Genomic DNA, 26,649 nt, shown 5'->3' with positions numbered 1-26,649 from the left:
CAAGCAAATAAAAATTATGTGTGACAAGGCTGGTTTCCTGGTTTATTCCAGAAAGCTTGAACTGGGACTATCTCAAGATTGCACGCAGCACAGTCTTCATTTTCACTCAGTTATGTTTAGTCAACGTTTACCTGTGGACTCAAGCGCACTCCTGTTTGTCTCAGGCTATCGGTGTTAGCGCTGACCAGACTGAAGCAGCTAGTGATTGTAACCATCTTTCTCCTGTAATTAGCAATTACTGAAGCTCTTCTGCAAGATGTTGAGGGGGTTGAAGAAGTGGTTTGGGATGGATTAAAGCTGACGTCAATGGCAAATGCAAATGTGCTTCTCCAAGCTTTATGTAAAAGCTCTGAATTGGGAGCTTAGCTGGGGAATTTTGTCCACATGCTCTAACCCATTCTTGTCAGTGCTGGAAGGATTGCGTGGTCTCACTGATGGGTTGGACGACCAGCTCCCTCAGCTTTGAAGCTGATAAACCTTTTAAAACCATGACAAATATTCTCCTGCAACTTTGCCAGAGGAAAGGCAAAGAAATGAAATAGGTAGCAGGCGCAGGAATATGAAAATTTGCTCCATCCACCTCAAACTCTCCCCACCACACAGCCAAGTTTTTCTTTTAAAGGCTCAAGTGCTTACTCTTTCACAGAGCTTATACTACAGTGATTGTCTCCTCCAGAGCAATCTTCCAAATTCCAAAACACATTAACCTAGGGGTTCTGCAGCAATTTTGCAGCCAATAATATCCAATAATGTCACAGATGTGGCGCGTAGTGGTACAGTGATCAGCCAACATTTTGTTGCACAACCTCCATGTCAGTGGCGGACATGGCTGCATGGCACAAGTTAGACAGTAAGGGTGAGACATCCAGTCAGTTTCCATAGTGATGCGGTTGAATGGAGGAGATTAGCAGGGGCAGCGTGGTGAGAAAGGTTTGCAGGCTTCTGTCAAAGCTTGCATTTGGAGAGCTCCATGTCATGGGCTCCCCCCCATTTGGCGATGATGGACCTTTCGTCTCCCTTCACTCCCTGACGCAGACACGTTTCATGTGCAGTGAAACCGCCGCCTCCTTTTGTGTGGTGGTTTCTCAGGTGAAAAATATTTGATGAGCCAGTTCCACAGAATAACAGACGAGCCGAGTGCAAACCCCACTGCCAGAAAACCATCAGAATGAACACTTTTAAATGACATTGTGTCTGAATTACAACTCAGAGCTAAGCCAGATATTCAGAACTTTATGCCTTGAAAGTGCTTATGTGTTGCATGAAAATTTCTGTAGTCCAACTTTAAATCTCCACCACCACATGCCAACTGTTTTCTCACTGCACATTTAAAACCTCCAGATTATAATGTATGGATTTGCCTGCCTTTAATCTATCTGTAGAATGTGGAGTTAATATGAAAATTTTGCCAGTTCATAGACAGTAATTTTAAGGGTGTCTTTTGCTAACCATTAAGTCAAGCTAATTTTGTGCATAATCTTCCCTTCATAGAATAATCAACTCCCCCCTTCCAGATGATCACGAATCTGATTATTGTGGATTTGCCCTTCATTTGTAATCAAATTGCTTTAATCCTATTATTTGTATTTTTTCATCTATTAGTCTGCAACCCTGGTTGTAATTAGGACATGGCAGCCTTACTAAGCAAAGAATCATGGGAGCTGAACTGCAAGTCTTAATGCAAAAAAAAAGAGCACTAACAATAAGCTCCAAAACAATTAAATTCTGGAGAATAATTCTATTTGTCATCTGAGAAAGAGTGTTTGATATGCAGAGATTTACTTAATTGTTTCACTGAAGCATTTTATTAACATACATTGAGTTTCAGATTCAAAATATATTCAGTTTCAAATATCTATGTAAGCTTAGGTAGGAAGATACAGAAAACAGTTCAAGCTGAGGTCCAAATAGCTTTTAATACACTTTTTATGGTGATATTTTTTCAGGAAATACCTAACAGAGTAACCATTCACATCTATGGGCAACCTTTTGATCTACATTAATCTAGTGTCATCACTGTAAGCACTTAAGCAGTTTTTAAAACATGAGTTGTAAGAAAAAAGTCATTTATTCTTGTGTCAGACAGAATTGCTCAGGTCAAATACCAACTGCTGAGGTCAACCTCACTGAGGTTTCCCATGTTTTAAATGAAGTCATGATGTACAATTTAACAAAGAACTTATAAATTCATCCACTTTTCTGCATCGTTTGACTCATGGTTATTTGCTTGTTTGGAAACACAACTAAACACATTCATAGTGATGCCAGAGAGTGTATTGTTACTTGTTTTACCCAGGTGGTTTAGGGAAAGTGTCAGGTAGCTGTATAAAGTATGTCCTTATTTGGACATATGAAAATACTCAGGTTGCACATTGGCAGAGAATTCAAAATATTATATGAAATTAAACACTAGAAGAATCTGTGTATTGTAAAGACGCTTGGCTGTTAAATGGTAAATTAGGAAACATATGAGAATCCCACCAAAACCTTACATCATATATTTGTATCCAATTAAAGTCTCACGTTACAGCCAGTTATTTTCATTAGACTGATTTTCTTCTTGTCACTTTTTATTTAAATGGCAGGCATGATAAGAGTCATCTCACTGAACACGACATATAGCTCTAAAGAGTCTGTATTGGAATTTCTATGTGTTGCTCTTATTATTATTGTAATCAGTGTGATCAAATAGTTATAATAAACACATTACAAACATATATTATTGTAGGTGAACTAACCTAAAATTCATGAGGATTTTAGCTATTTATATGCCACTTAACTATGAATCTATACATTTAGATATCCTATTTACTGTAATATATCTGTACATATTTCACATATTTCATTGTAAATGGAAGGTTTATTCAGTGTCACATTGTTATGGCCATGATATATTAAATAAAATGTCAGTATTAGCCCAGTATCAGTATCAGTAAAATTAATGTTTCATTTGTGTGTATTGTGTTTGCTCATTATATGACATTATAAATCTAGACTATTAGTGTGTGAATGTGTTGTTTTGGGTTGTATTTAATGGAACAACTCTTGTAATTGTGTTAAATTGTTTGCTCATTCTGAGAATCAATCCCAACAGGTTATCTCTTTACATTGGTCAGTGTGTGAACCAGTGTGTCCAATTTGCCATATAACTGTATTTTATATTGATAATATTGTTTATAGCAGTCATTTCAGCTATTGTGAGAATACAACCAGATGCATAGTTCTGGGATAACTCATTTCAAAGGCTCTTTTAATTTTTGACATGCATTTGTACGTTGGTGTATTTTTCTGCGTAGCCTCGATGTGCTTTTTAACCCTCAGAAGCCTAATCTGCACCATTAATGGACTTTTTGTAGAAGTTAATTAACCATTTTCAGTGATAGCGGCACAGCAATCCCAGTAGAGAGCCATATAAGGAGGGAGAGACGGAGACCGATTATGCTGTTGCCTAGCAACACATGTACAAAATTTGAAGCGATTTAGTGCCCCCATACTGGTTATCATGGAGGTCATATGTTGACTAAATCCACACCGTGTGCTGGCTGTCACACAGGGGCTGTCACCAGATCAACACGAGTACCTGCCCCCCCGTCCCTGCTCGGTGCACTTTGATGTGTTGATGCCAAATAAAAAAAATATATGTTAAACCTGCATCTAGGTTGAATGTCTGTTGAATCATGGCTGTCTAATTCTGTGGATTCGTGGAAACGGCATTTCCTTTGAATGAGTGACAAATGCTACATCAGAATCCCAACAGAAGAAAAGGAATAGTCTTCTGAAGATGTGGGATTTAACTTCTTTGCATAGTTGATCCCTTCAGGAAGGTAAAATCAGAAGAGGAAAGAAAACCCACCAAGGAGAGAGATTTGGTAGATGATTCACTCAACATTCCTGAAATATCATTGGCCAGCCCACCTCACTGATTCCTACATCCCACAATACTTCACTACGCATGTAAATAATATCTGGCAAAAGCTGTTTGTTTTTTTGTGTTTTTTTAAAACTGTCCTCTCAGCTTGTTTTGCTTGTTTGTAAATCGTGTGCATGTATTTGTGTGTGTGCGAGAGAGAGAGAATGAAAGAGAAAAGGAGGCATACAAAGAGACAGAGAGAGACGTAAGGAGGGAGAAAGAGAGAGGCGAGACAGAGCTGCTGAGGCACTCACTTCACAGCAATTTAGGTCATGCTAAACAAATGCTATACTAAAGGAGCACAGACAAATAAGAGCATCCAGCCTTTAAGTGATTTCAGTATCTTTAGAGGCTATACACTGTGGAGATGCCAGTGTAGTGACTTAAAATAAAAGGTGGTGTGATGAATACATGCGGCAAATGTCTCAGGTGTCTCTGTGCAGCACGTCCAGGTGTGAGGTAAATTTCATCAATTGTCCCCAGAGGGGCAGACCAAATTATATTGATGCCTTTTATTGAATTGTTGAGTGAGTGGTTATTAGGTTATGCATTACTTCCCCAGTGAAACGCACAGATGCCAATCCCTCCATCACCAAGACACAAGTGGTACACTGCAGCGGTATTGTACTCCACACACTCTCAGTGCATACAAGTCAAGAAAAATGTACAACAGCAATCACAGTTAGAGGATGATGAAAACAAAGAGCAGACAGCATCAGCACAGGGGCTGCACATCAACGTTTCTGACAGTATCACTCTTTGTGGGATTACCTAATAAGACATATTTATATTTTAAACACCCTGTTGCAGACAGCCTTGCTGTCAAAACAAGGGTTTTATAAATATTTAGCGTTACTTTCTTTCGTATTTGAATTGCATTTTACAACCTTTTTATGTAGCACTTTTTCAGTAACCACATTTATCCTGAAAAGGAGGATGGAAGCAACAACATATAGAACATAATTATGTTCTTTATGGTTAGCATTAATATTACAAGTGAATTTATCTTATATGTATCTATTAGTTATTGTATGTACAATTGCTGACATTAAGATGCACTATAGGTTAAATCACTATTCTCACTGTACAGTAGATTGACTTGCATGTTTACAATAAGAAAATAAAATGGGATGTGTACACAATTTCAGCAGGAGAAAAACAAGTCTGCAACAATATGAATAAAATATGTGAATTGCTTATGATTAGCATACTAATGACTAATCATCATGCTAATCAGTTCATTTTGTGTCCCCAAATTGCAGTCTGGTGTTCAGAAGTGTGAGTCCATGGAATTGCAACTGAAAACTGAGGAAATGCTCAGATAATTGCACAGAGATTACTAAGCAGTTAAAACAATCATTTCAAGGTAGAGTCATTTAAAAAAAAGTGGAGACAGGAGAAAATGGAGGACAGGTTTGTACAGTGGCCTGTCATCATCCTCAGGAGGATGTTTCAACACTGCTTGAGTCACACAGGGAGGTGATCTTTTTAAATGTATTTTTATATTAAATTGTGATTCTCAAAAGCTTTCTAATTGGATTTTCAAAATATAAGCTCAAATATTAATTCAAAAACACCTATTTATAATTTTGTCATTTATGTAATATTTCTGTCTTTTTATACTTACTATTTTCATTTTTATCAGTAGAACCAAGGAATGTGGCAAGGGACTCAATCTTTGGGTCACTTATTTTCAAATTAAATTTCTCAACATATTCTGAACATAACATATTTTTTGAAGAAATGTTTACCATTATGCTGCTTTTAAAAGGTATATAGTCCACATTAAATGCAATAATCACAACCATGTTAATATAAGCCTTAAAAACAAGATAATAAACCAACAGAGAATCTGTCAGTGTTAAGTGAGTTGCATCATAGCTGCATCCCTTCACAAATACCTCCCCAAGATTAAGATGATTTTACAGCCAATGGGCCAGTAAAGAGGTGGCGACCCAAGGCTCAATCTTAGTCACATACTCTAAAAGCCATTCCGAGAAAGGACAAGTAATCTCAGCCTAATGGAGCAAAGACAGCATTCACATGGAGCCAAACACAAGCTTCCGACTGAAATTAAGAGACTGAGGGCTTCTGGTGAAAGGCGCAGTGAGCTGAATCAAACCAAAGCTGTGGGGTTAGGAGGTCAGCTGGCTGAGTGTACATGTCACCAGCCTATTGGACATGCCTGTGTGCTCCATCAGCAGGTGTATAAATATGTGTCATGTTTCACACCCCATGTCCGCGGGGACGGCAACCCAGATGGGATTTTAAATGCTGCATTTCATGTGGTATCATTTAGTAGGTTAGTTCACCCCTCATTGGTTTGCCATCTGGTGCCCTCTCAGCCTATGATAGGAACATTCACACTGGAGTCTAAATGCTCCTGATCTCACTGCCAGAGTTTCCAGCAGTTCACACCAAAGCCCCCCCCCCCAAACCAAACACACACACTCCAACTACATGTTCTGACTCTAAGCAGGAAACTAAATGACAGCAGCCAACACACGTGGAGCCTGAAACAAAAACTACAAGCATGGAGACAAACTACAAAACCTTCACATGGAGTGAAGTTGGTAAAAGGACAGACAAGCACAAACCAAATGTGACATCACTGTTCACGCAAGAGGAACAGCCGAGCTGAGGAAAAACTTGTGCAAAAAAAAAAAATATTCAAGTTAAATCAAACAAGTGGGCCTAAATCACTTACCGATGCACTTAAAACTGACGAACTGCTCCTTAAAGAAATGTTCTGCTCTTGTCTTTGTCACTTTCCGGCTGGTTTCTTTAGGAAAAAGGAAGAAAAAAAATCCACGACTATATCCGCTTCGCTGATTTGCTGCCCATATAAATATTTTTTTCCAGAGTCCTTCCTTTCTTTCCCTTCAGTCATTAAACATTTTTCTTGCCTTTCTTTGTTTTTGATTTTTCTTTTTAAAAAAAAGGTTGCGAACAATCTCACAGTCCACGACTTTATTCCTCTCATATCATCTCCTCATTTGTGGAAGACGTCGGACTTTGGACGATTACAGGCAGGAGTTAGACAACCAGCTAATGTTCCCTCCCTTTATTGACGGGCTCCCTTTATCACAATTTGCCAGATTTGCAGACAGACGCTGACTGGCCTCACCTTCCCCAAATACACGCGCTTGGACCTGATAATGCTGCTTATATTACCCTCCATATGTTTCCATTTTGTATCTCGACAATACATTTTATGAGAAGTGGGTAGGGGAGGGGGGTGGGGGGGGGGGGTCTTTTTTCCCTCTTTCTTTTTGAGGGGCAGTGGGGGCAGCAGCAGCAGAGACAATCCCAATTTCAGGCAGTTCAATCCCTAAAAGTGTTTTGTTTTTTTTTTAGGGGGGGGGGGGGGACAACCTGAGAAGAGTTTTTTGTTTTTTTTTCAAATAAAACAGAACTCGATCAATATTTCTCACTTTGAAATGGCAATTGTCTTCATTTTCAGTCACTTTCTCTACAAAACTTGCTTCTCTTACTATGGGGAGATGGCGTGTGCCTCATTATTGATATTTATTAGAATGGTGGGGGTGGGGGGGTAAAAACAATTTGAAATGTTAAAAAAAAAAAAACAAACACGCCGCAAGTGCGATTTCAGTGCAGCCTATAGATGAGGATGAGGAGGGAGGGAGGGAGGGAAGTGTGTGTGTGGGGGGGGCGACTTTGAGATGACATTGAGGCTGTGTAGATGGGAGTTGAGGCTCTGGTTGTTGATGTTAGACAGTCGCACAAGGCGAAGCGGCTGCTGCCCGTGTTGATTCAGCCTCCTCCTCCTCCTCCTCCTCCTCCTCTTCCTCCTCCTGGTCTTCAGCACTGCTCCCCGCTGGACAGCTCCTGCTTGGACACCTCTAACGCTGCACGGTCCCTTTAAGTCTTTTAATGGAAGTAAAATCTGTTTATGTTCCAAGAAATATTGGGAGTTTACAACTTCGTCCGCGGGAGGAATCTACGGATACCTCGTTTCGAGATTTGTGGCAGGCAGCGTATCCTCGGCGGCACAGATCACAGATTCATTGTGAGTGAACCGGGGTGCTGAATTCCTGCGTCTGTCTGTGCGTGTGTGCGTGTTTGAACCTTCATATAAGCGGAGTCTGGTTAATACACGGTTCTTTTATTTTGTCTTTGTCTTTGCAGCGACAGTGAGTGTGATTAAATTGTGAATGAGACTGTCAATATGTTGCTGGGGTCAGTGTAATGACTGCATGATGAGCTCTGCACCTACACGCTACAGCCAATTAAATGCAGAATTGATTGCTGTTTGCTAGTCTATTGGATGGTGCAAACGTGGACAGTCATTCTCTCTGCGTTTAATAACGCGTTTGGTTCTCAGTTTAATTGGGTAGAATGAGGTGGCTATCTGTGCAGACTGATGCGTAAAGCTTTTACGCATTGGACATCCCTTTGTCTCCAGTTTGCGTTTTGTGTTCCAGTTTGTTTGAGACCTCTCTGTATCCCCGCTGCTTCCAGTTCTGTATGTGGATTAACTGTTAGGGGGAATCTGCAGGTGGTAACTGGTGGACTCCACTTCATTATGCTTAATTCTCATAGGCTATTTGCTGTTTGCTACGGTGCGTCTTGCGCTTGAGGTGCACGTTCTGGATCCTGTAATTTGTCTTAAAGTTTTCTCTTTTTTTTCGTTGATGTCGAGTGAGTGATGTTAATTTCCGATTTCCTTTTTTGGTATATTTAATTGCAGACTTTGTTTAGGCTGTCATGTGTGTGCTGATCTGGTTTAGAGTGCGGTTCATTTACGCGCAATCTGTCTCAGTTATGGGATCGAGTCCAGCGTGACTTTGCTATCGATGTTTTTTTTTTTTTTTTTTTTTTTTTTTTGGTGTTTGTTGAGTCTGATGTGAATGAAAATTGGGAGCTAAAATGTTCATGAGATGCTTTAGTCTGCGTATTAAAATGCACATTTCAAAGTGTGATTGCATGTAATTATATGTTTGAATTTACTAATGTTATTTTTTTATTTTTATTGCACCTGCTTGGGGGGGTTATGAATGTAGAGCAAAAATGTGTCCATATTTGCTTCATAAGCATCCACATTTTCAGCGCCTCCATGAGAAACCGACCAATTCCTCTATTCACGATTTCCAGGTTAACGGGGACTGACTGAGCCGTGTGTGCACAGGCTTCATCTCCAGACAATTTGGTCCCAAAGGTTAGGTCTATAAACCGCGAAGCTGCTGTCTACGTGGACTGGTGCTGAAGCCTCCCGTCCGACTGTCAGGACCTCTGCCAAATCCAGAGACATGGCGACGAACGGCACCAAAACGGATGGACAAGTCACAGAACTGAACGAGGTAGCCACGAATAATGACAAACCCAAGTCACTGGACGTGAAACCCGAAAAGAAGAAAAAGGAGTTGCCTGATAGAGAAACATGGGCGGGAAAATTTGATTTTCTCCTGTCGTGTGTGGGTTATGCAATTGGACTGGGGAACGTATGGAGATTTCCCTATCTCTGTGGAAAAAACGGCGGAGGTAAACATTATTTTTCACTGCTAATTTCAGCAAAACTGCACGGCCCATTCAGCTCCATGATGCATATAGTCGATCTTTTACCTAATTGACCGTGTCGATGACATGAGAGAAACAAATATCACCCACATTTTGCAACCGTTATTATTATTATTACTACTGACGTTGTGCTGTGGTGTTTTAAGTAATGCGTCAGAATAGTTTCAGCTTAAAAGAGTCGTTTTTTTTAAATGCATAACTTGATCTACTTTTGTCCATCCAGGAGCCTTCTTGATTCCCTATTTTTTGACCCTCATATTTGCTGGGGTCCCCTTGTTTCTACTGGAATGCTCTCTTGGTCAATACACCTCAATTGGAGGGCTTGGTGTGTGGAAACTGGCTCCTATGTTTAAAGGTATACAGCACTTAAATATCTCTTGAGAATTGTGTCTTAATCTAAGGCTTGTTTAGAGTTTAAAATATATATATATATTTTGCAATAATCCATGCTGGAAAAAATATCTTTGATGTTTTCATAGAAATTACAGGATTTATGGAGGCCACATAAAACTCATCCCCCTTGATAAGTGTTAGTGCACTGCCTAATTCATTTCTGTATGATAGGTGTGGGCCTTGCAGCAGCTGTCCTGTCCTTCTGGCTTAACATTTACTACATTGTAATCATTGCTTGGGCCATTTACTACCTGTACAACTCCTTCACCACTGTAAGTATTATTCAGTGTACTCAAGTGATTCATAAAAAGCTGAAACTAGCATAGGGGTCAAGATTGTTATGTCAAAGCCTGTGATACCTGTAAGAAATTTCAAAGCTGTAAATGTGTCAAGGAGTTAAACATAAAACAAACAAACAAAAACATTCATTTTTGTTTTTCAGGAACTTCCATGGAGCTCATGTAACAATCCATGGAACACAGAGAAATGTTACACAAACTACTCCATTGTAGACACCACCAATCTCACCAGTGCAGTGGTGGAGTTTTGGGAGTAAGATATTGACTGCTTTCTCCTGCTTTACCAACAACAGCAGAGCTTTAAAGTATCCTGCATGCATCCCCGAGATACACAAAAGCCAGCCCCCTCTGCTGCATGCTTACTTCCCCATGTGTATAATAGACTTATTGTTGCTCGCTCTGACTTATAGGCGCAATGTGCATGAAATGACCGATGGCTTGGAAAAACCAGGCCAGATTCGAGTGCCACTGGCAATAACGCTGGCCATCGCCTGGGTCCTTGTGTACTTCTGTATCTGGAAAGGGGTTGGCTGGACAGGGAAGGTAAGACGCCAGATTTGGAGACCAAAGACCCCCTATGCTATACTGGTTCCCAATAAGAAGCAGTGTGTGACAGCTATGCAATATTAATCAATGTAATATCGCCTCATCAATCATTTAGATTGCAGTCAGCATTGTCCAGATTGATTTTAAAATAAGAGTAGAGACATCAAACACTCATGTTCACTAATCCCACTCTGCCTCATGGTGCCTCCTCTAATTCCAATTCTCCTGACACAGTGTCTATACTGAGTGTGGATTCATGATAGGAGGAGCAACAAACCACCATACACTACAATCTGGTTTCGTCCTCTCTCTTCACTTGGAGCAGTTTCCTTCCCTTGCGGTGCCACATTTTCAAAAGTCTACTGCATCACGTGACCATGGCAAATAAAATTTGTCTTGGTCACAAAATACACCATCCCCCTGCACGTTTTTGCTCACAAATTGCTTGCACAGTGTCACAAATGCACAGAGACAGAGGGAGCTGATTCAAAGTGAAGCTGCAGCGGTTTCTTTGCCGAATCTTTTCTCTCTCTATCTGTTTTGTTCTCTTGTCTGAAAGGAAAAGAAAATCCAGTTTTATAACCCTCATGAGAATGTCTGAATAGTGGGTGAATTCCAAATTTACAAACTGTGTATGCATCATATATTTATCCTTAAGATGCAATGGTGTCACCCTGCTGACAACTGTCACATTTTATAGGTCGTTTACTTCTCAGCCACATATCCCTACTTCATGCTGTTTATTCTCTTCATCCGTGGGGTGACTCTACCTGGAGCTAAAGAGGGAATTCTGTTCTATATCACCCCTGACTTTGAAAAACTCAAACAATCTGAGGTAATGCTATATTATTATATGATTCATACCTATGTGCTGCATGCCTGAGTGAGCAGAGCTCGGTCTCACGCAGCTAAATGCTTGCATTTCTTTTGTCAGGTGTGGCTAGATGCAGCTACCCAGATCTTTTTCTCCTACGGACTGGGATTGGGGTCCCTTATAGCTCTGGGCAGTTATAACCCTTTCAATAACAATGTTTACAGGTAAGACTGGTGATGATTCATCAATAGGAGATGATCTGTGAGACAGAGACAGAAAATGCTGCTCAATTTAATAGATCAGTGCAGATCATAATAGCATAAGATGGCTGTAATTAAATTGTATCTGTATGATACACCCATTTTAAAGGGTACTTTGTAAGAGCCCTTAAAGGATCTTATTAATGCAAGTTGCTGGCATGAATATAATAACAATCTAAGGAGAAGGCTGTTTCTTGCTGGCAGTGTGCTGCTGATTGCAAAACCTGAGTGTTTTTCTCCAGCAGCCCCATGGTTCATGGTCACACAATCAGTTACATAAAAATAGTTGCATTCATTTTATGTGCTTGTCTCCAATGGATCTACCTCCCTACATCTATGTCTATAAAAAATACATGAGAATTTTATTATTTGATACAAGCTCCTAAATGAAATCTGTTCACGTCTGTCATAAACAATAAAAATTGCATTTTCGCTGAGCACACGTATGATCAAAAGGAATAAATAGCAACGATGCGTTCTCGCAGCTACTCTCTCAGATCTCAGTCTCTCCTGTGTGTACTGTTTTCAGGGAAGCTCAATGCAGAAAATAATAATAATACGAGTCAACTTAAATTTTTGACAACAGGCCTATTTTATATTTCCTCTCCCCAGAGACTCTGTCATTGTGTGCTGCATCAACTCATGTACCAGCATGTTTGCTGGCTTTGTAATCTTCTCTATTGTTGGCTTCATGGCACATGTGACAAAGAAAGACATTGCCGACGTAGCAGCTTCAGGTAACTACGGATCATGCCTTCTTCTGTAATTGCTCAGTCTCTGCACGAAAATAAGGTGCACTGTCACCGATACTGACTGCTACACAGCCTTTGTCACCACCTCTATGTAAGAATCAGAGGGCTACATGAGAATAAACCTGATGAAATACGATTTTCCTGTTTACTATCCAGGTCCTGGCTTAGCTTTTCTGGCCTACCCAGAGGCTGTAACCAAGTTGCCTGTGTCTCCTCTCTGGGCCATTCTATTCTTCTCCATGCTGCTCATGCTGGGGATCGACAGCCAGGTAAGGGGCTTGGAGATGATCTGCTCATGGGCTGACCTAAATATTTAAATGCAGGTACATATCATGCAGCTCACCCCTGCTCCCTGCATGATAAGCATGCAATTTGCTTCTTGTGGACAGATATAGCTGAGCTTTGACATCAGCTGTCAAGTCTTTTTAATGCAACTTTATCACCTCCATGTGCCCGCAGGTCTCACTGTCTGTGTTTCTTTATTTTGTGTATGATATTTGGGTTTGAATAAGGCCACGGAGACTAGAAAAAAAAACATATAGGCTACATGAGGCTATACACTGGCTATGACTACGAGCGCTTCAAAGTAAGAGACATAAATTATAACCCTATTTATAGGATTATAATTCATAACCCATGTCATAGTAACAGCGCTTTTGCATATCAGAGCTATTACCAAAATGGCCTCCAAGAAGTAGATGCTTGGTCATTCAGAAGATTACGTTAGTGTTTTTGTCCCACGGTCTGAGGCACACTGCAATTCTGTCACTTGTTATCATCAGTCAGCCTAACCACTAAAATGAAGCTTCTCCGGTAGAGAATACATTTAGCAAAAATATTCACAGATTTTTACGAGCTGGAATAAAACAACAGATAAATATACTGTACGCATTAAAAACATATTTATGTCAAAGAATATAAAAGCAGCAAGGTGCAAACAGTGCACACACACACATTTATGCTTAATGCTGTTTCTATGATTCTGTCCTTCAGTTCTGCACTGTTGAAGGCTTCATCACTGCTCTGGTGGATGAGTTTCCCAGAGCTCTTAGGGGTAGACGAGAGATCTTCATCGCAGTTGTCTGTCTGGTGTCCTATGTGATCGGACTTTCAAACATCACACAGGTACAGCAGGGCAGCTCTCTCACTTTACCACTGACTATAAATGGCACAAGATTTTAAACTAACCAAGTAAGAGAATTGAGAGATGAGAGATGTTAGATCCATGCATCTATGTAGTGGGCAGGAGCCAATTTAAATCTTGACTTGTTCTCTTTTTGGCAACAATTAATATTATCAGAGTATGTTATGCTGTATCTGCACATAGTGCTTTTATAACACTTATTCATTTCTCTGTAACCAGGGTGGAATCTATGTGTTCAAACTGTTTGACTACTACTCTGCCAGTGGAATGTGTCTGCTGTTCTTGGTCTTCTTTGAATGCATCTCCATATCCTGGTGCTACGGTGTGTATCATCAATGTTTCGTGGAATATAGCAAAAATAGGAACAAAATTATCCTAAAAAATTGGTATTTTTCTTTACAAATTAACAAACTAAGTTGGGGAAATATCATATATGTGAAAAGTTGAGGTAAATGTGAAGGTTAGAAAGCGTCACACCTATTCGGAGATATTCACGCGGCTTCAAACGCTGTTCAGCCTCAAGGTCATGAGCACTCATGTGTTCCACCCCACCATCCTCATCTCCATGCATGGCACACCAGCAGCAAATTGAAATAAATTGGATATGAATATTTTGATCATAGATTCATTTGTCTCGCAGGTGTGAACAAGTTCTACGACAACATCCAGGAGATGATTGGCTACAAGCCTTGTATATGGTGGAAGCTGTGCTGGGTCGTGTTCACCCCTCTCATTGTCGCTGTGAGTACTCTGAACTAATACAACAGTACATCTAAAGTCATGACATGAAAAATGAAACAATAAATAAAGTCAATATTACCTGCCTGCAGCCATGTCAGGCAGAGACAGCACTGCCTGTAGTCAGTGGTGTCAGGATGCATAAAGCGTCTCATGTCTCCCACAGGGGGTGTTCTTGTTCAGCGCCGTACAAATGGTTCCTCTCACAATGGGAGACTATGTGTTCCCAGGCTGGGGTCAGGGAGTGGGCTGGCTCATGGCGCTGTCCTCCATGGTTCTCATACCAGGGTACATGATCTATATGTATCTCGGACTAAAGGGCACTTACAAAGAGGTAAGACGTTCATTGTCTGTCTGGTTTGTTAAGTGAGCATCGCAGGTTTTGCTAGGTTGTGTTGCCATATTTAAAATCTATTTCCTCTCTGACGTAATTCATTTGTGTTGTGTTTCTCTCCTAGCGACTTCGGATAATGCTTCAGCCTCCCGCTGTTGTTAGGCGATGTCAGGAGAACGGACCCGAGCAGCAGCAGGTGGAAACTAACACTGCTAACCTATCCAGCCCCGCCAACCCGGCCAATCCAGCCAGCCCCGCCAACCCGACTCCCACCAACCCCGCCAGCCCTACCAATCCGGCTCCTGTCAACTCAACCAGTCCTGTGACCCCCGCTAACCCGGCTCCTCCACCAGCTAACCCGGCCACTGCCGCTAGCCCGGTGAACCCGGCGACCACCCCTGCCGCCACTGTCACCACCACCACCACCACTACAGCCAGTCCAGCTAACCCCCCCGCCACCACCACAACTGTTAGTCCAACCAGTCCACCACCCAACCCAACCAGCCCAACGGAGGCTGTCAACCCCCCAAACCCAACGAGCCCGACCTCTAACCTGACCAATGCCGAGGCCAATGTGTAGACAACAAAGAAACCCTCATGGAGCATGTAGACAAAAGAGAACATTACAAAGGACTTCCAAGATTTTAATTGATTCACCTACCTCCAGGGGCAATATGTGATCAAAACAGATTTTCAAACCATGTTTAATTTTTCTGCATTTGTAAAACCAAGCCAATGATGTCTTATTGTTGGTTTGCGTTCTGAAAACAATATCAAAGACTGTTAGTGTTCACAAATAACAACCATAAATCCGAATTTAAAAAATGTAAACATACTGTGTAATACTGTGAGAAAAGAAAAAACATAGAGAAATAGATTAGAGATTTGTTGAATATCTTCATGAATCAAGTAAATACAGTGTGAATATAGTAGATGAAGTAGTGAACAAAATTGACATCATTGAAGAATGCAAGGGATGGCGTCAATTTTATTGTGGATGTTTACTAAACCTCACACAGTTGTCTCTTTTCCAAATGTTGCACTCTGTGAGGTAAACTACAGGCCACAAGGCTAACGGGGAGCTCTGAGTAAGCACAATGCCAATAAGAAGTTCATGTTTAGGAGCTCTGGAGTAATCCAGTATTTGTTGCAAAAGATTTTGTGTGTGAGAGAGACTGTTATTTTTTTCCTTCCTTTTTTTCAGTAAAAAAAAAGAGAAAACTTTTATGTGATCAAAACATTTTTAGAATTATTTTTAGGATGTTTTATACTATATGTGTTGTGATGGAGGACCAAAATCAATAGGCAGACAAAAGCAAAAACTATGCCATTTTAGTGTTCGGTTGGCAAAGCACAGGGTACAAAGAAGTACAAAAAAAAAAAAGGGTTAGAAAAGTAATTTACAAACATCGACTATCCCTTAATGCTGACAGTCAATCCTGTTTACGAATTGCATGCTTTCCTCAGGAACATCAGTGAAAAATTTCTGAAATGTCTCCTGACAAACAAAAAAAAAAAAGGAAAAAAAAAGAAGAACAGAGAAGGCCTTAAGCCAATACACCAATTTCAACTAAGCCATAGTCTGTTTACATGACTGGGCACAACTACAAAATACCACTTTGTATGCGAGCACAAAAACCTGGACCAACTCTGTGTTTAAGTACAGTCATTATTTTCTTTATGTGTAATGATCAAAGATAGTTTGATCAATATGTATTCAGCAATACATATGTAGATGTATAAGTGCAGGCCAGTAAGCACGTGGTCTGTTTCTCTTTTTGTTTATGTTGTCTTTGCTTTACTAGTGAAAAGCACAAAGCTTTAATTTCCCCAGACTTTTGCCATGGCGTGTTAGCACATGTTAGTTTGCTTCTATGGCAGCTACTGTGAAAGGCATCTGGTTGAACAGAACATGTTTACTTTGAAAAGCAAAACAACTGAGCGAAAATGTGAAATGGCTACAGTTCATGTCCTGTGAATTTTGTATAAAGTTACTCTACCACAGTTTTCTCTGGAACTTTGTTGTAAAACTGTACTGTGTAAAACATGTAACTGTGAATGTCTGTAATACATTGGAAGTTATTGTCTAAATGTTGAAAAAATGGAGTTGCTGTTTTCTGCAATAATATTTTGATCACAGAAGCTAAAGCACATATCTTACAGAAATATACAAAATGATGATGACAATGAAGATACTGATGATTATATTAAAAATAGAAACTATGTCTAGTAAAACAATATTGTTTTGTATATTTTTAACTGTCTCACTGCCTAATGTAAAACATAATATAAACATGATATGTATCTAAATGGTGTCACATGATAAAGCACGATTGTTATGTTATACAAACAGAAAAAGACTGAAAAAATAAAGAATTATAGAAAATATAAATACAATATATGCCTGGCATATGTCCCTTATAGCATGTGTGTTTAAAGTAGCAACCCCATGCTTTTCAATACTGTTACCGGGAAATTAGGTCAACCCCAACTATCCTATCAAAAGATGTATGCTGAGCTGAATCCTCCTGCAGTAATTGGCTATTGTTTCCTCTCTTGTAAATGAACCTTCTTGTTGTCCATAGAGTATTTTTTTAGTCAATAGATATGATAAAAATGTGTGACCAATAAAATTACAAGCAAGGATTAGGTGAAAATTCACTGTTGTATAGCTGGATTTATTTTTTGTTTAGTTAGAATGAGGCCAGGTGGGACATGTAAAATTAAAGAAAAACCTTTCCTCAGTAGTTTTGGATGAAGATGACATCCAGCTTACCTCTACCATGGGAGTAAAAAAAGGAACTAAACAGTACAGTAAAAGAAAGAAAGAAAGAAAGAAACATCAAAAGGGAATGAGGGAAAAGCGTCTGAAGCTCTTCCTTGTGGTTTACTGAGTGTCAGAAACACAAGCTGATAGAGAGGCCTCGGCAAGCAAGAAAAACATCACCACAAAACAGCTCCTGCCCCGGGGCCTGGCATGCCCACCCCATCTCCCCAACCTCTTATGGCTGTGTGTATTTCTGTGCATCTGTGTGTGTGTGTGTGTGTCTGTGTCTGCATCTTCTCCCCCACCTCCTGCAGTTGCTGCTTCCATTAGCTTCCAGTGTGATAAAAGAGACGGCACCAGCTGACACCACCACAATGACTCGCCATGGATAAAAGAATGAGATGTCCCCTCTAGTAGCTTGTGGCAAACTGTGTGTGTGTGGAAATATGTGTGTGTGAGAGAGAGAGAGTGAGAAAGAGAGAGGTTAGGGACAGAAAGCTGTGTTTGAGTGGACTGGGGTTTGAATAATGCCCCTAATGGCAGCTCATATAAACTAGCCCCTGATGGATGACTTACTAGCTTCCTTTATTCCCAGTTGTGTAATTTAGCATCATTACCCATGAAAACCAGTCACCACTGAGACAACCCAAACTGATGTGTAACGTCCACAAGAGCCATAGATCATAATTTTCTGCAGGGGAGGACAGGAGCAGGAAGGTCTTGATTAGTTGGGAGCAATCTAGCAGAACACAATTAGTCTTAGGTTAAGACCTGATATTTTCAGCAGCTCCAGCATGATAAATTAAACTTTTTATTTTATCAAAATTTTTCATTTCTAATACTTTTACGCAGACTGAAAAAAAAAACAGTTTTTTCTGGACTTTAGTAGGGAGCAAAATGTATGTCTTTTTTGGGGGGAGTTGGGGTGGGTGTTGTTTGTTTATTTTTCAATAGCTGACCTATTTTTGAAGTTCCTTCTTTTTTCCATTCTCTTCCTCTAACAACCAACAATTTCTGGCATCCCTGTGTCATGCTGAATTCAGTGAGCCATTGACTGTGTGACCCGATTAGGAGTTTCAGCCTTATTGCAACTCCAGATGTTTTTATCATCATGACCTAGTGTGTTTTGTCACTGAAAATGCTGCCATTCCTTGGTGTTTTTGTTTTAAAAAAATCAGCAGAAAGTGGTGGCTAGTAGTACAGGTCTGTAACCTGTCAATGTTTGGGCAATCCAATTGTCTTTTTCCTGTAACTGGCCTTTTTCACATAACAAAATCTGACAGGTCACAGATTTCAGTGCAACGCCTGTTCTTATGATGACATTAAAGGTGCTATATATAAGTTTTTGCTATCGCTATGTAGTCAACATTGGCATTAACAGTTGTTTACTTACCAGTCTAGAAGAGACATTGTGAGTTTCGCATCAAACTTCATTCCTTTACTTGCCAAAAGTTGTCTCCAGTAGTGGAAAGCAACTCTTGCTTTGCTTCTTGTTCTATAACATCTTTCTTCTACTGAGGTTAGCATACTAACCAGCTAGCCCTGACCAATCCTGTGTTCTAACCTCTTGCCTTGTAAATGCAATTATGCCTGAAGTTCTTGGTAAGTAAAGAGCTGGTAATATGAATCTGGGCGATGTAGCAATAGCAAAAACTTACATATAGCACCTTTAATGACAGCAGCGATGATGGTGGCCTAGTGGTGCTGATGCCCAAACAGGCTGGATTTGCTCCAGTCTGTCTTACTGCTCTGTATAACTGAGTTTTCATTTTGTCAGCCCATGCTCATCAGAAGCTTTTCTCTTTTTTTTTTGCTTTGAAGGGGAAAATAAAGGGAACACCCATCAAGGTGCAGGGAGTGTCATTTGCACTGACATGAAGCTCTGTAAATGTGATTAAGGGCTATGTAAATAAACTTGACCATAAACGGACACTGTGCATTGGGGTATACATATGCATTAGTGCTGTACAAGATAACTGATTAATTGATATACATAGAATTAATTAATGTGATCCTATTTTTTCTCATGCAGAGTCGCTCAGCTTCATTTTGTGGCCAGATCAGAGCAAGGGGATATTGTTTGGTGTTTAGCATTTCTTGGCACTCTCTGTCGCGAGCCTATTTTTAAAGTTAAAAAGTGCTTGCAGTGTGGCCGCAAGAGAGGACACTGAAGAAGCAAACTGGTGATCCATGATGCTTTTATGAAAGGATGACAGAACGCTACAGCTTATAAACTCACACAGGCTGCAATGATTAATCCTCATAGCCCACTTAGAGCAAGAAAAACTAATTCTGCTGTGAAGATGAAAAGGCTGATAATTATGTTTATACTTTCTCTGTTTTTAACCCCAGTGCCAAAGGATTTTCTTAATCATAATGCCCTATTGGGTTTATGTTGTTGTGGGTCACCAAACCTGCATATTTTTGATGTGGATTTTGTGTGATCATTTGTGACATTTTTCCTCTGATGCGTTTGGTTTGCCCCAGACTTCTGTCTGAGGTACACTCACCCGAGAATTCAAAGCAAATACATTAATGAATAACTAATCTTTGCAGATGCATGAATCTACATATCAATGTAATCAGAGGATGTTGTGTGCTTGGCTATTTCCAGCAGAGGGGCTGAGAGGATGTCAAGCATGCAAAGCCTCTCTGCATATATGCTAATCGGGCTCCATTTTCCAATCTGAATATGAACCTTGCTGAAATTAACTTGTTTACCAGTTCATTTTTAAGGGGCTAAAGCGCGTTTTTGCACATGCACACAAACTGCACTGCTGCTTACGTATCAAGCATACATTTATGCCGTGCAGCTGGTTGAGATCTGAGATTAATGGGTGCACACTGGGACATGTGAAATCGTGGATTCCCAACGATTTCACTGTTTGATAATGTGTTCTTGTGACACAGCAAATATTGTGGGTATTTCAGGCCGCGAAGCTCGCAGGCAAGCCGGGCATACGATTTCTGCACAGATGCAAATATCAGATGCTGAAGCCTTTGCCAAAGAGGTTACCTTGTCACAAATCATAAGGGCTTATCACACTCGCTGCAAGAATATCTATGGGTTTGAATGAACAAATCCACCTCTTCTGGAAATTATACAAACCCTTCAAAAAGGGCTTTAATTTACATTACATTGCCCTTCCCCCATCCTGCCTCTTTTGGCAGCTCATAAACCTACAATATCATATGAGGAAACCTGTACCTATCTGCCTTAATTGGTGTCTAATGTAAATATCTCTATCTATACTGTTTGAATTTCTTCTCCGTACAAACAATGATACAGTTTTCTTTTATTAATGAGTAAAACAGCATTTTCAATCTAGGAAATATTGCAAAAAAGTAATTAAAATGAATCTGTGTTAAGTGAGAGTCCATTTAAAGTCACAATAAAGAGACAGTTTTAGCTAATCGAGAGGCTGTCCCCTGCTACCTTCACTTTGCTCTAGTGCTTCTTGTCTTTTGTCACAACTTATAACAATCTCCCCAATGTGCCAGAGGCTTATGGGGGAGTCATTGTAGATTACTGCCTGGGTCAAACACTGAATGCAAATCAGAGCGAGGAACAGGCGAAGTGAAACACTGAAAAAAGAATCAGGGTGCAGACAATATCTAGTGAAGAAGCAGCAATATTTTTTTCTTATTCTATAAATTTGTCACATACTTCACATTCCTTCCTAGTAGGTGTGTGTATATAGAGATGCATATGTTTAAGTATTCTAAGAATGTTAGAAAATCGGAACAATTATATTCTAATATCAAATAACTATTTTTCAAAGGCGGCTAATTTACAGGATTGAGTAGCTCATGCCAAACTTCTGCCAAGGGGAGAAATTCCACATGGTGAGCAAGACATGTTACTCTGCCTGGATGTCACGCACAGTGGGTGCTCTGGATGATCTTGTGCCCTGATGTGAAGCCAGTGGGAGGAAGGGCTAGCTCTCCAGTGAAACTCCTCTAATGGCCTCTTCCTGGATTCCCTGCCCAAAGGGTTTCAGGCCCTGTGCTCTACCCTGGGCCTCTTTATGCTGGAGTTTAAGCTGTGGGACTTTGATAATAGCTGACAAATGAAAATCTCTGCCGACATCAAATGGAGTTATTTGTTTCCCTGCTCTTACGCGGAAATGACAATGGAGGAAATGCGCTCTGTGTTTCACTGAATTTCATTATTCCACGGCTAATCTCCTGGAACTTTACCCACGCAAACTAGCAATGCTGCACCTTCAAGCACCTGTGTGTGTCTGTGCAATATCTGCAAATAATGTTTATTTGTACATCCATATAGTATGTATGTGTACACCAGTCGTGTTTGCACAAATGGATGCATGCACGTGTGTGCATGTGTGCACAGATTTACTGTATGTGAATGTGTACATAGTGTAAAGACAAGAACAGGCAGCTGCTCCAGGCGCAGCTTTAGTAAAGACCTGCATTCTAAATAAGTTCTATCAGATTACACCAGCACATACTTAACAATTTACTCCTCTGGATGTTGGCCGAGTCTTCTCAATTTATTACAACTGGAAACTATAAAGCAAGGTGGAAGGTGAGCAGCAGGTAATAAAGGATGTTCCTGATCCTGAACTGTTGTCAATTCATTTAAAAATAAACATATTTGAATTGGTGATGGATTACATGACTTTTTTATTCTGACACAAGTAATTATTTTTCAATACTGTAGGTGAGAATCATCTGTGTGTGCATGTGTGCAAATGAACGCTGATTTGATTATTTTTGGCACATAGTTATATGCAAATGTGACCAAGTGACCTCCACGCGTGCTTTGCATACTGTTGCATGACATTTTCACTCATGTAGTTATGCCCTTGACTGCACATTATGACTTATAAGACACTGATAGCCGACCCACATGCATAAATACTGGCCTCCCTCAAATACAAACTGAAAACTGAAACAAACACACAAGACACGTACAGTGCTCTGCTCTGGGAGACATTTTGAAGGCCTGTTAAGATGCGCTTTACTCTTTCTGACACAGAAAACACACAGGCAACTTTTATAGAAGCACTGTCATATGCAAACAAGCTCATTCATTCCCTGTCTGCCTCACTCTCTTCCTTAAACAACATACACACACAAGCACACACGATGATTAAGAGGTCTGAGGGCCTTCAGGGCACGCTCTGGACTTGGGGCTGCAGTGAATCATAGCTATGATGTGGTGCATGCTTTCTATTCTGATCTGTCAGAGGGGTTTGGGAACTGTGCTCACTGATGAGTGAGCCGGACCAGGCAGGGCCACAGCAGCCTGCGCAGTCTGTCCTCCCTCCTCCTCAGGCACTTCAACTCCGCGCTCTCCCTCCTCTGAGCTAAACAGTGACAGGTAAGACACTCCGAGAGCAGCCTGCACACTACAGGACTGAGACACGCAGCAGGGGTCAATGAGGTCAAGATAGAGCCAAGCAGTGGAGCAAACAGAGTGCAAACACTCATATTACCTCACTAAGATACACTTGAACGACAGCACTGACTTCTACTCAGCACGAGACATATGTTAACATTTGCAGACAGTTGCAGACAGACAATTTTACGCTGAAAACACTGAATTTAGAGTGGATATAAAACTCACCTCACCTTTATTCAGTAGTATTTTATGTAGCCTACTTATTTTATTTTGAAATATATCGCTCCCTGTCTTATTTTTGAAGCACTTACAGAAGGTGCACCATCTCAGTCATATATTTCAAAAATTGGTAAAAGATTGCACGAACGGCGCAAGAACTCCAAAGCCACACAAAGATGGGTCCAACAAACAGTGTGGTCAAGTTTAGCCAATTAAATATGGCCCTAATGTTGAACAAACAACAAATACAAAAAAATGTGATCCAGTTTTCATCAAATGTAACAGGATGCATCTTTACTCAATGCACCTGTGTGCAAATTTCCCCCCAAAATTGTACTACCACTTTTAAGTCAAGGTTAAAGGCAATGAAGGTGTTTTTGGCTGAATACTACAGAGAAAAAGTCCACAGACTGGCTAGCATAAATTTGATTTTTACCTCTTGAACATATCTGACTGTCTCTATAGAGTAAAGGAAATATATTTGAAAGACCTTAAAACTGGCTTTTCCAAAGCATCAGTTAACACTCCAGATTCTTTGCCCACAACTTCACGCTGATTCAGTCAGACTTGCCTACTCTTTCCCACATATCATTTGTCCTGTGATATGTGAATAGGACTTAATATCAAATGCTTACATGACAGTTTTAGTGAGAAACATGTACTCTGAGTTCAGAATGCATGCATCATTTACAATAACTCCCTCCCCAATGAGTCAAAGCTGGACGATTTAATTGGCTGATCAGTTTTTATGGTAGTAAGTGCAAAACCTTAGTATTTACGCAGTTCAGTCACTTACTTACTATACATCAATAATCAATGCACACGTCTTTTGGTTGTGTCAAAGTTGACAGGGAAGACACACAATGAAAGTTTTATCACTGCATTGTACCTATGTGCATTGTGCTACCTGAGGTGCATGTTTGCTTGGTCCCCAGTGATGCTATTGGTGTCTCATGTAAACTGACCAAAAAATACTGAAATATATTGAAATAACTTGTTTTTTATCTTTATTTTTTCATCATATTGCTATAAATATTGGGTGAAATCAAGGATGAAATTCAAGTCGATATTCTATAAATAGACCCCAGATGTGAGCTTGGAACTATCAACTGGGTCTGACAATATGAGTGGAGGCAAAGCATTGTGCCGGACTGAAGTTCCTGTGGTCTGTCAAACACATCCTCTGGCAGGGCCTAATGTGGCGTGTGACACGTCACACCCTATCACTCTGCCTTACAGATGACCAGCCGCTTACGTATGCCGCGTGCACCACTGGATCCCAAACCAGACACTGTCAGGTGTGATAACAGTTTGAGCACCAAACCCACTCTGAAGCCTTGCCCTCTCCCATTCCTCCACAATTCATTTGATGCTGCAGACGCTGCACAGCTCACGGTCTGCTATGCACCACTGCAAGCATGTGCCGTGTCCTACAGATGCTTTTATTCCTGGTTCACCTGCAAATTCCTCCCTACCCCCCAGGCTGAGGGCAAGAGATAACCCCTGCCACTCCGCTCCTTCGGACCAGCGAACCACTCTCCACCACTGGGGGGTTTAACACAGATAAGGAGTGCTGCTGATCCCAGCTCTTTGGAGGGACTCAAACACTTATACATCAGCTGAGGTTCATTGCGGGGAAACACAGACAGCCAGAGACAATGGTGCATGCTATACATATAACCCACATGCAGCAGATATAACTAATGTCATATAGATTATTGTACACCACTGTACAATTGTTTTAAAAAGTTTTCCCTCCTTCAGAGCATTTATTCTCTCAAAAGTGTGCTCCAAAGGCCTGTAGCCTTTTTTTGCTGTACTTTATTTTGTCATTTGTGCCCATTGGTCCCAAAATGTGCTGCCTACATTTTGGCATTGGAGGTAAATGCTCCCTCAGCACACTCATTATTTCAATCCTCACAAGGCTGTGTACAGGCCCAGCTACTCTGACAGCGTTTGATGCTCTCTTGCTCTTTCTTTCTCTGTGTCACCATTTCTTCCACTTGATGGAGACCTTTGGTTTTGTATGAAAGATGAGAGGATGGGGTGCAGAGGGGTGTCTCCTTTTTTGGATTTTTATTGTTAATTTAATTCTATCAAGGCGCTCCAGCTTTGTGTGAGCATGTGTGTTCGAACATTTAGTCACATTAGGTTATTTTCTAACAGTGACAATTATTCTGCTTGTTCACACATTGAAGAGAATTATGCAAAATGTTGAGTGGAAACCCTTTCAGAAAAATTATTTCATCATAACTGCATCAGTTTTTTCTTTCTTTTTTTTTTGAGGAAGTATTTTTCCAAAAAGGCAAGCCATTGTATCAAAAATGCAAAAGTTACAATAACCTAAATATTTCTGTGTTTTTTCTATGAAGAGACTAAATTTGGTTTTATTAAAATCAGTCTCTCTTCTTCACCTTCTTGATTTTTTTTTTTTTTTCTTTTCTGACTGGGTTAAAGTTAACCTCCCTGCATATTCGTGTAACAAAGTAAATGAATGAGAGCGCATCAAAAAAGTGAGGTGTAAGATCTCTACGCCTGAAGCATCTTTATCTTTTTTTTTTCTTTCCTGAACACTGAACCTCTGATCATTCCCCATTTGCTCTGTTTGGTTTTGAACATGAAGGGGAATGCTGAAGCAGATAATAATGCCGTCTACTGTACAGTCTCTCGGTACTGAAGTCTGATAAAGCAAAGTGATGGTGGAAGAGAAGAAAAATCAGCAAGGAGCAATTTTTCTGTGCTGGATTGTTCTCTTTGATCTGGAGTGCAGTGAAAGGAGGGCATTATGTAACGTCTTCAGCACACACATGGCCGACTGTGTGACTGCCAAACACACAGGGGGGGAGTGGTAGTGGTGGTGGTGGTGGTGGTGGAGGGTTGGGGGGGGGTGGCAAAGGGAGGGTAGGCAGACAGACAAGAGGAAAGAGATAGGGACATGGAAGACAGTAGTGAATGGACGTGAGAGGAAAGACATTGCTGCTCATATTGGTGTTGGGTCACTTTCCTTATCTTATTAAGGCTGCTCAGTCAAGCAGCTGTAATGTAGGCCCTAACGAGCCTCATAATGAGACATGAGAATGCCCCTTAGTGACGGTTCAAACATTTATCTGCTGCTCAGTGCCCAAAACCCACTGTCTCAATAAACATCCTTTTCCGCCTGTTGTTAAGAGAGGAAATTTGAATAATTATATGGGGTCCCGGTCTTGTAGGGAAAATGCAGGCTCTGGCTAACAAGAAATATTAGCCCATCATTTGTATGCCCTAATTGGAAGCAATTCATTATCTTGAAGGAACAACAAAACGGCAGCACAGTCATGCTATTGCGAGCAGATGGCCCTTTAAATCAATCATTTACAAATCAATCAATAATATATAAAAGTATGAAATTTACGCCAATTGTATCAGTGGGAAATCACTGGCTGTGTCAAGCGCCATACGGCCATACAGCAGGCCAAATGTGCGCAACAAAACAGGTCAAAGATGGAGCTGAGGCAGCATGCAACGTAGAGGGATGCAAAGGAGAAATGTATTAATAGGGTCCTGCCAAATCAGCGTGGCGTGCATGCC

General features: G+C 40.6%; 2 protein-coding genes across 5 annotated transcripts in view; both read left to right on the top strand.

Annotated features, from left to right (window-relative positions):
* Window positions 1-26,649, top strand: part of cnbpa (CCHC-type zinc finger, nucleic acid binding protein a) — a 144,716-nt gene that overhangs the window by 71,265 nt on the left and 46,802 nt on the right. The gene's annotated exons all lie outside the window — the stretch shown is intronic.
* slc6a1a (solute carrier family 6 member 1a) lies at window positions 7,576-17,389 on the top strand. Its single transcript, XM_018701086.2, has 15 exons — window positions 7,576-7,940; window positions 9,026-9,412; window positions 9,672-9,803; window positions 10,013-10,113; window positions 10,284-10,393; window positions 10,551-10,683; window positions 11,387-11,521; window positions 11,621-11,724; window positions 12,373-12,497; window positions 12,669-12,781; window positions 13,506-13,637; window positions 13,876-13,978; window positions 14,297-14,397; window positions 14,561-14,728; window positions 14,853-17,389. Exons 2-15 carry the CDS (start codon window positions 9,181-9,183, stop codon window positions 15,306-15,308), a joined length of 2,145 nt encoding a protein of 714 aa, XP_018556602.1. The 5' UTR covers window positions 7,576-7,940; window positions 9,026-9,180; the 3' UTR covers window positions 15,309-17,389.

The sequence above is a fragment of the Lates calcarifer genome, linkage group LG6 (assembly GCF_001640805.2).
Source record: "Lates calcarifer isolate ASB-BC8 linkage group LG6, TLL_Latcal_v3, whole genome shotgun sequence".
Taxonomy (NCBI): Eukaryota; Metazoa; Chordata; class Actinopteri; family Centropomidae; genus Lates; species Lates calcarifer.
This window is presented reverse-complemented; position numbering and strand designations above follow the sequence as displayed.

What these genes read in the sequence shown, in the direction of transcription:
- slc6a1a (XM_018701086.2), top strand. Translation starts at nt 9,181, where the DNA reads ATGGCGACGAACGGCACCAAAACGGATGGACAAGTCACAGAACTGAAC. An exon ending in GACTTTCAAACATCACACAG is followed by an intron (nt 13,638 to 13,875) that starts GTACAGCAGGGC and finishes CTCTGTAACCAG; the next exon opens with GGTGGAATCTATGTGTTCAA. An exon ending in CTCCATATCCTGGTGCTACG is followed by an intron (nt 13,979 to 14,296) that starts GTGTGTATCATC and finishes TTTGTCTCGCAG; the next exon opens with GTGTGAACAAGTTCTACGAC.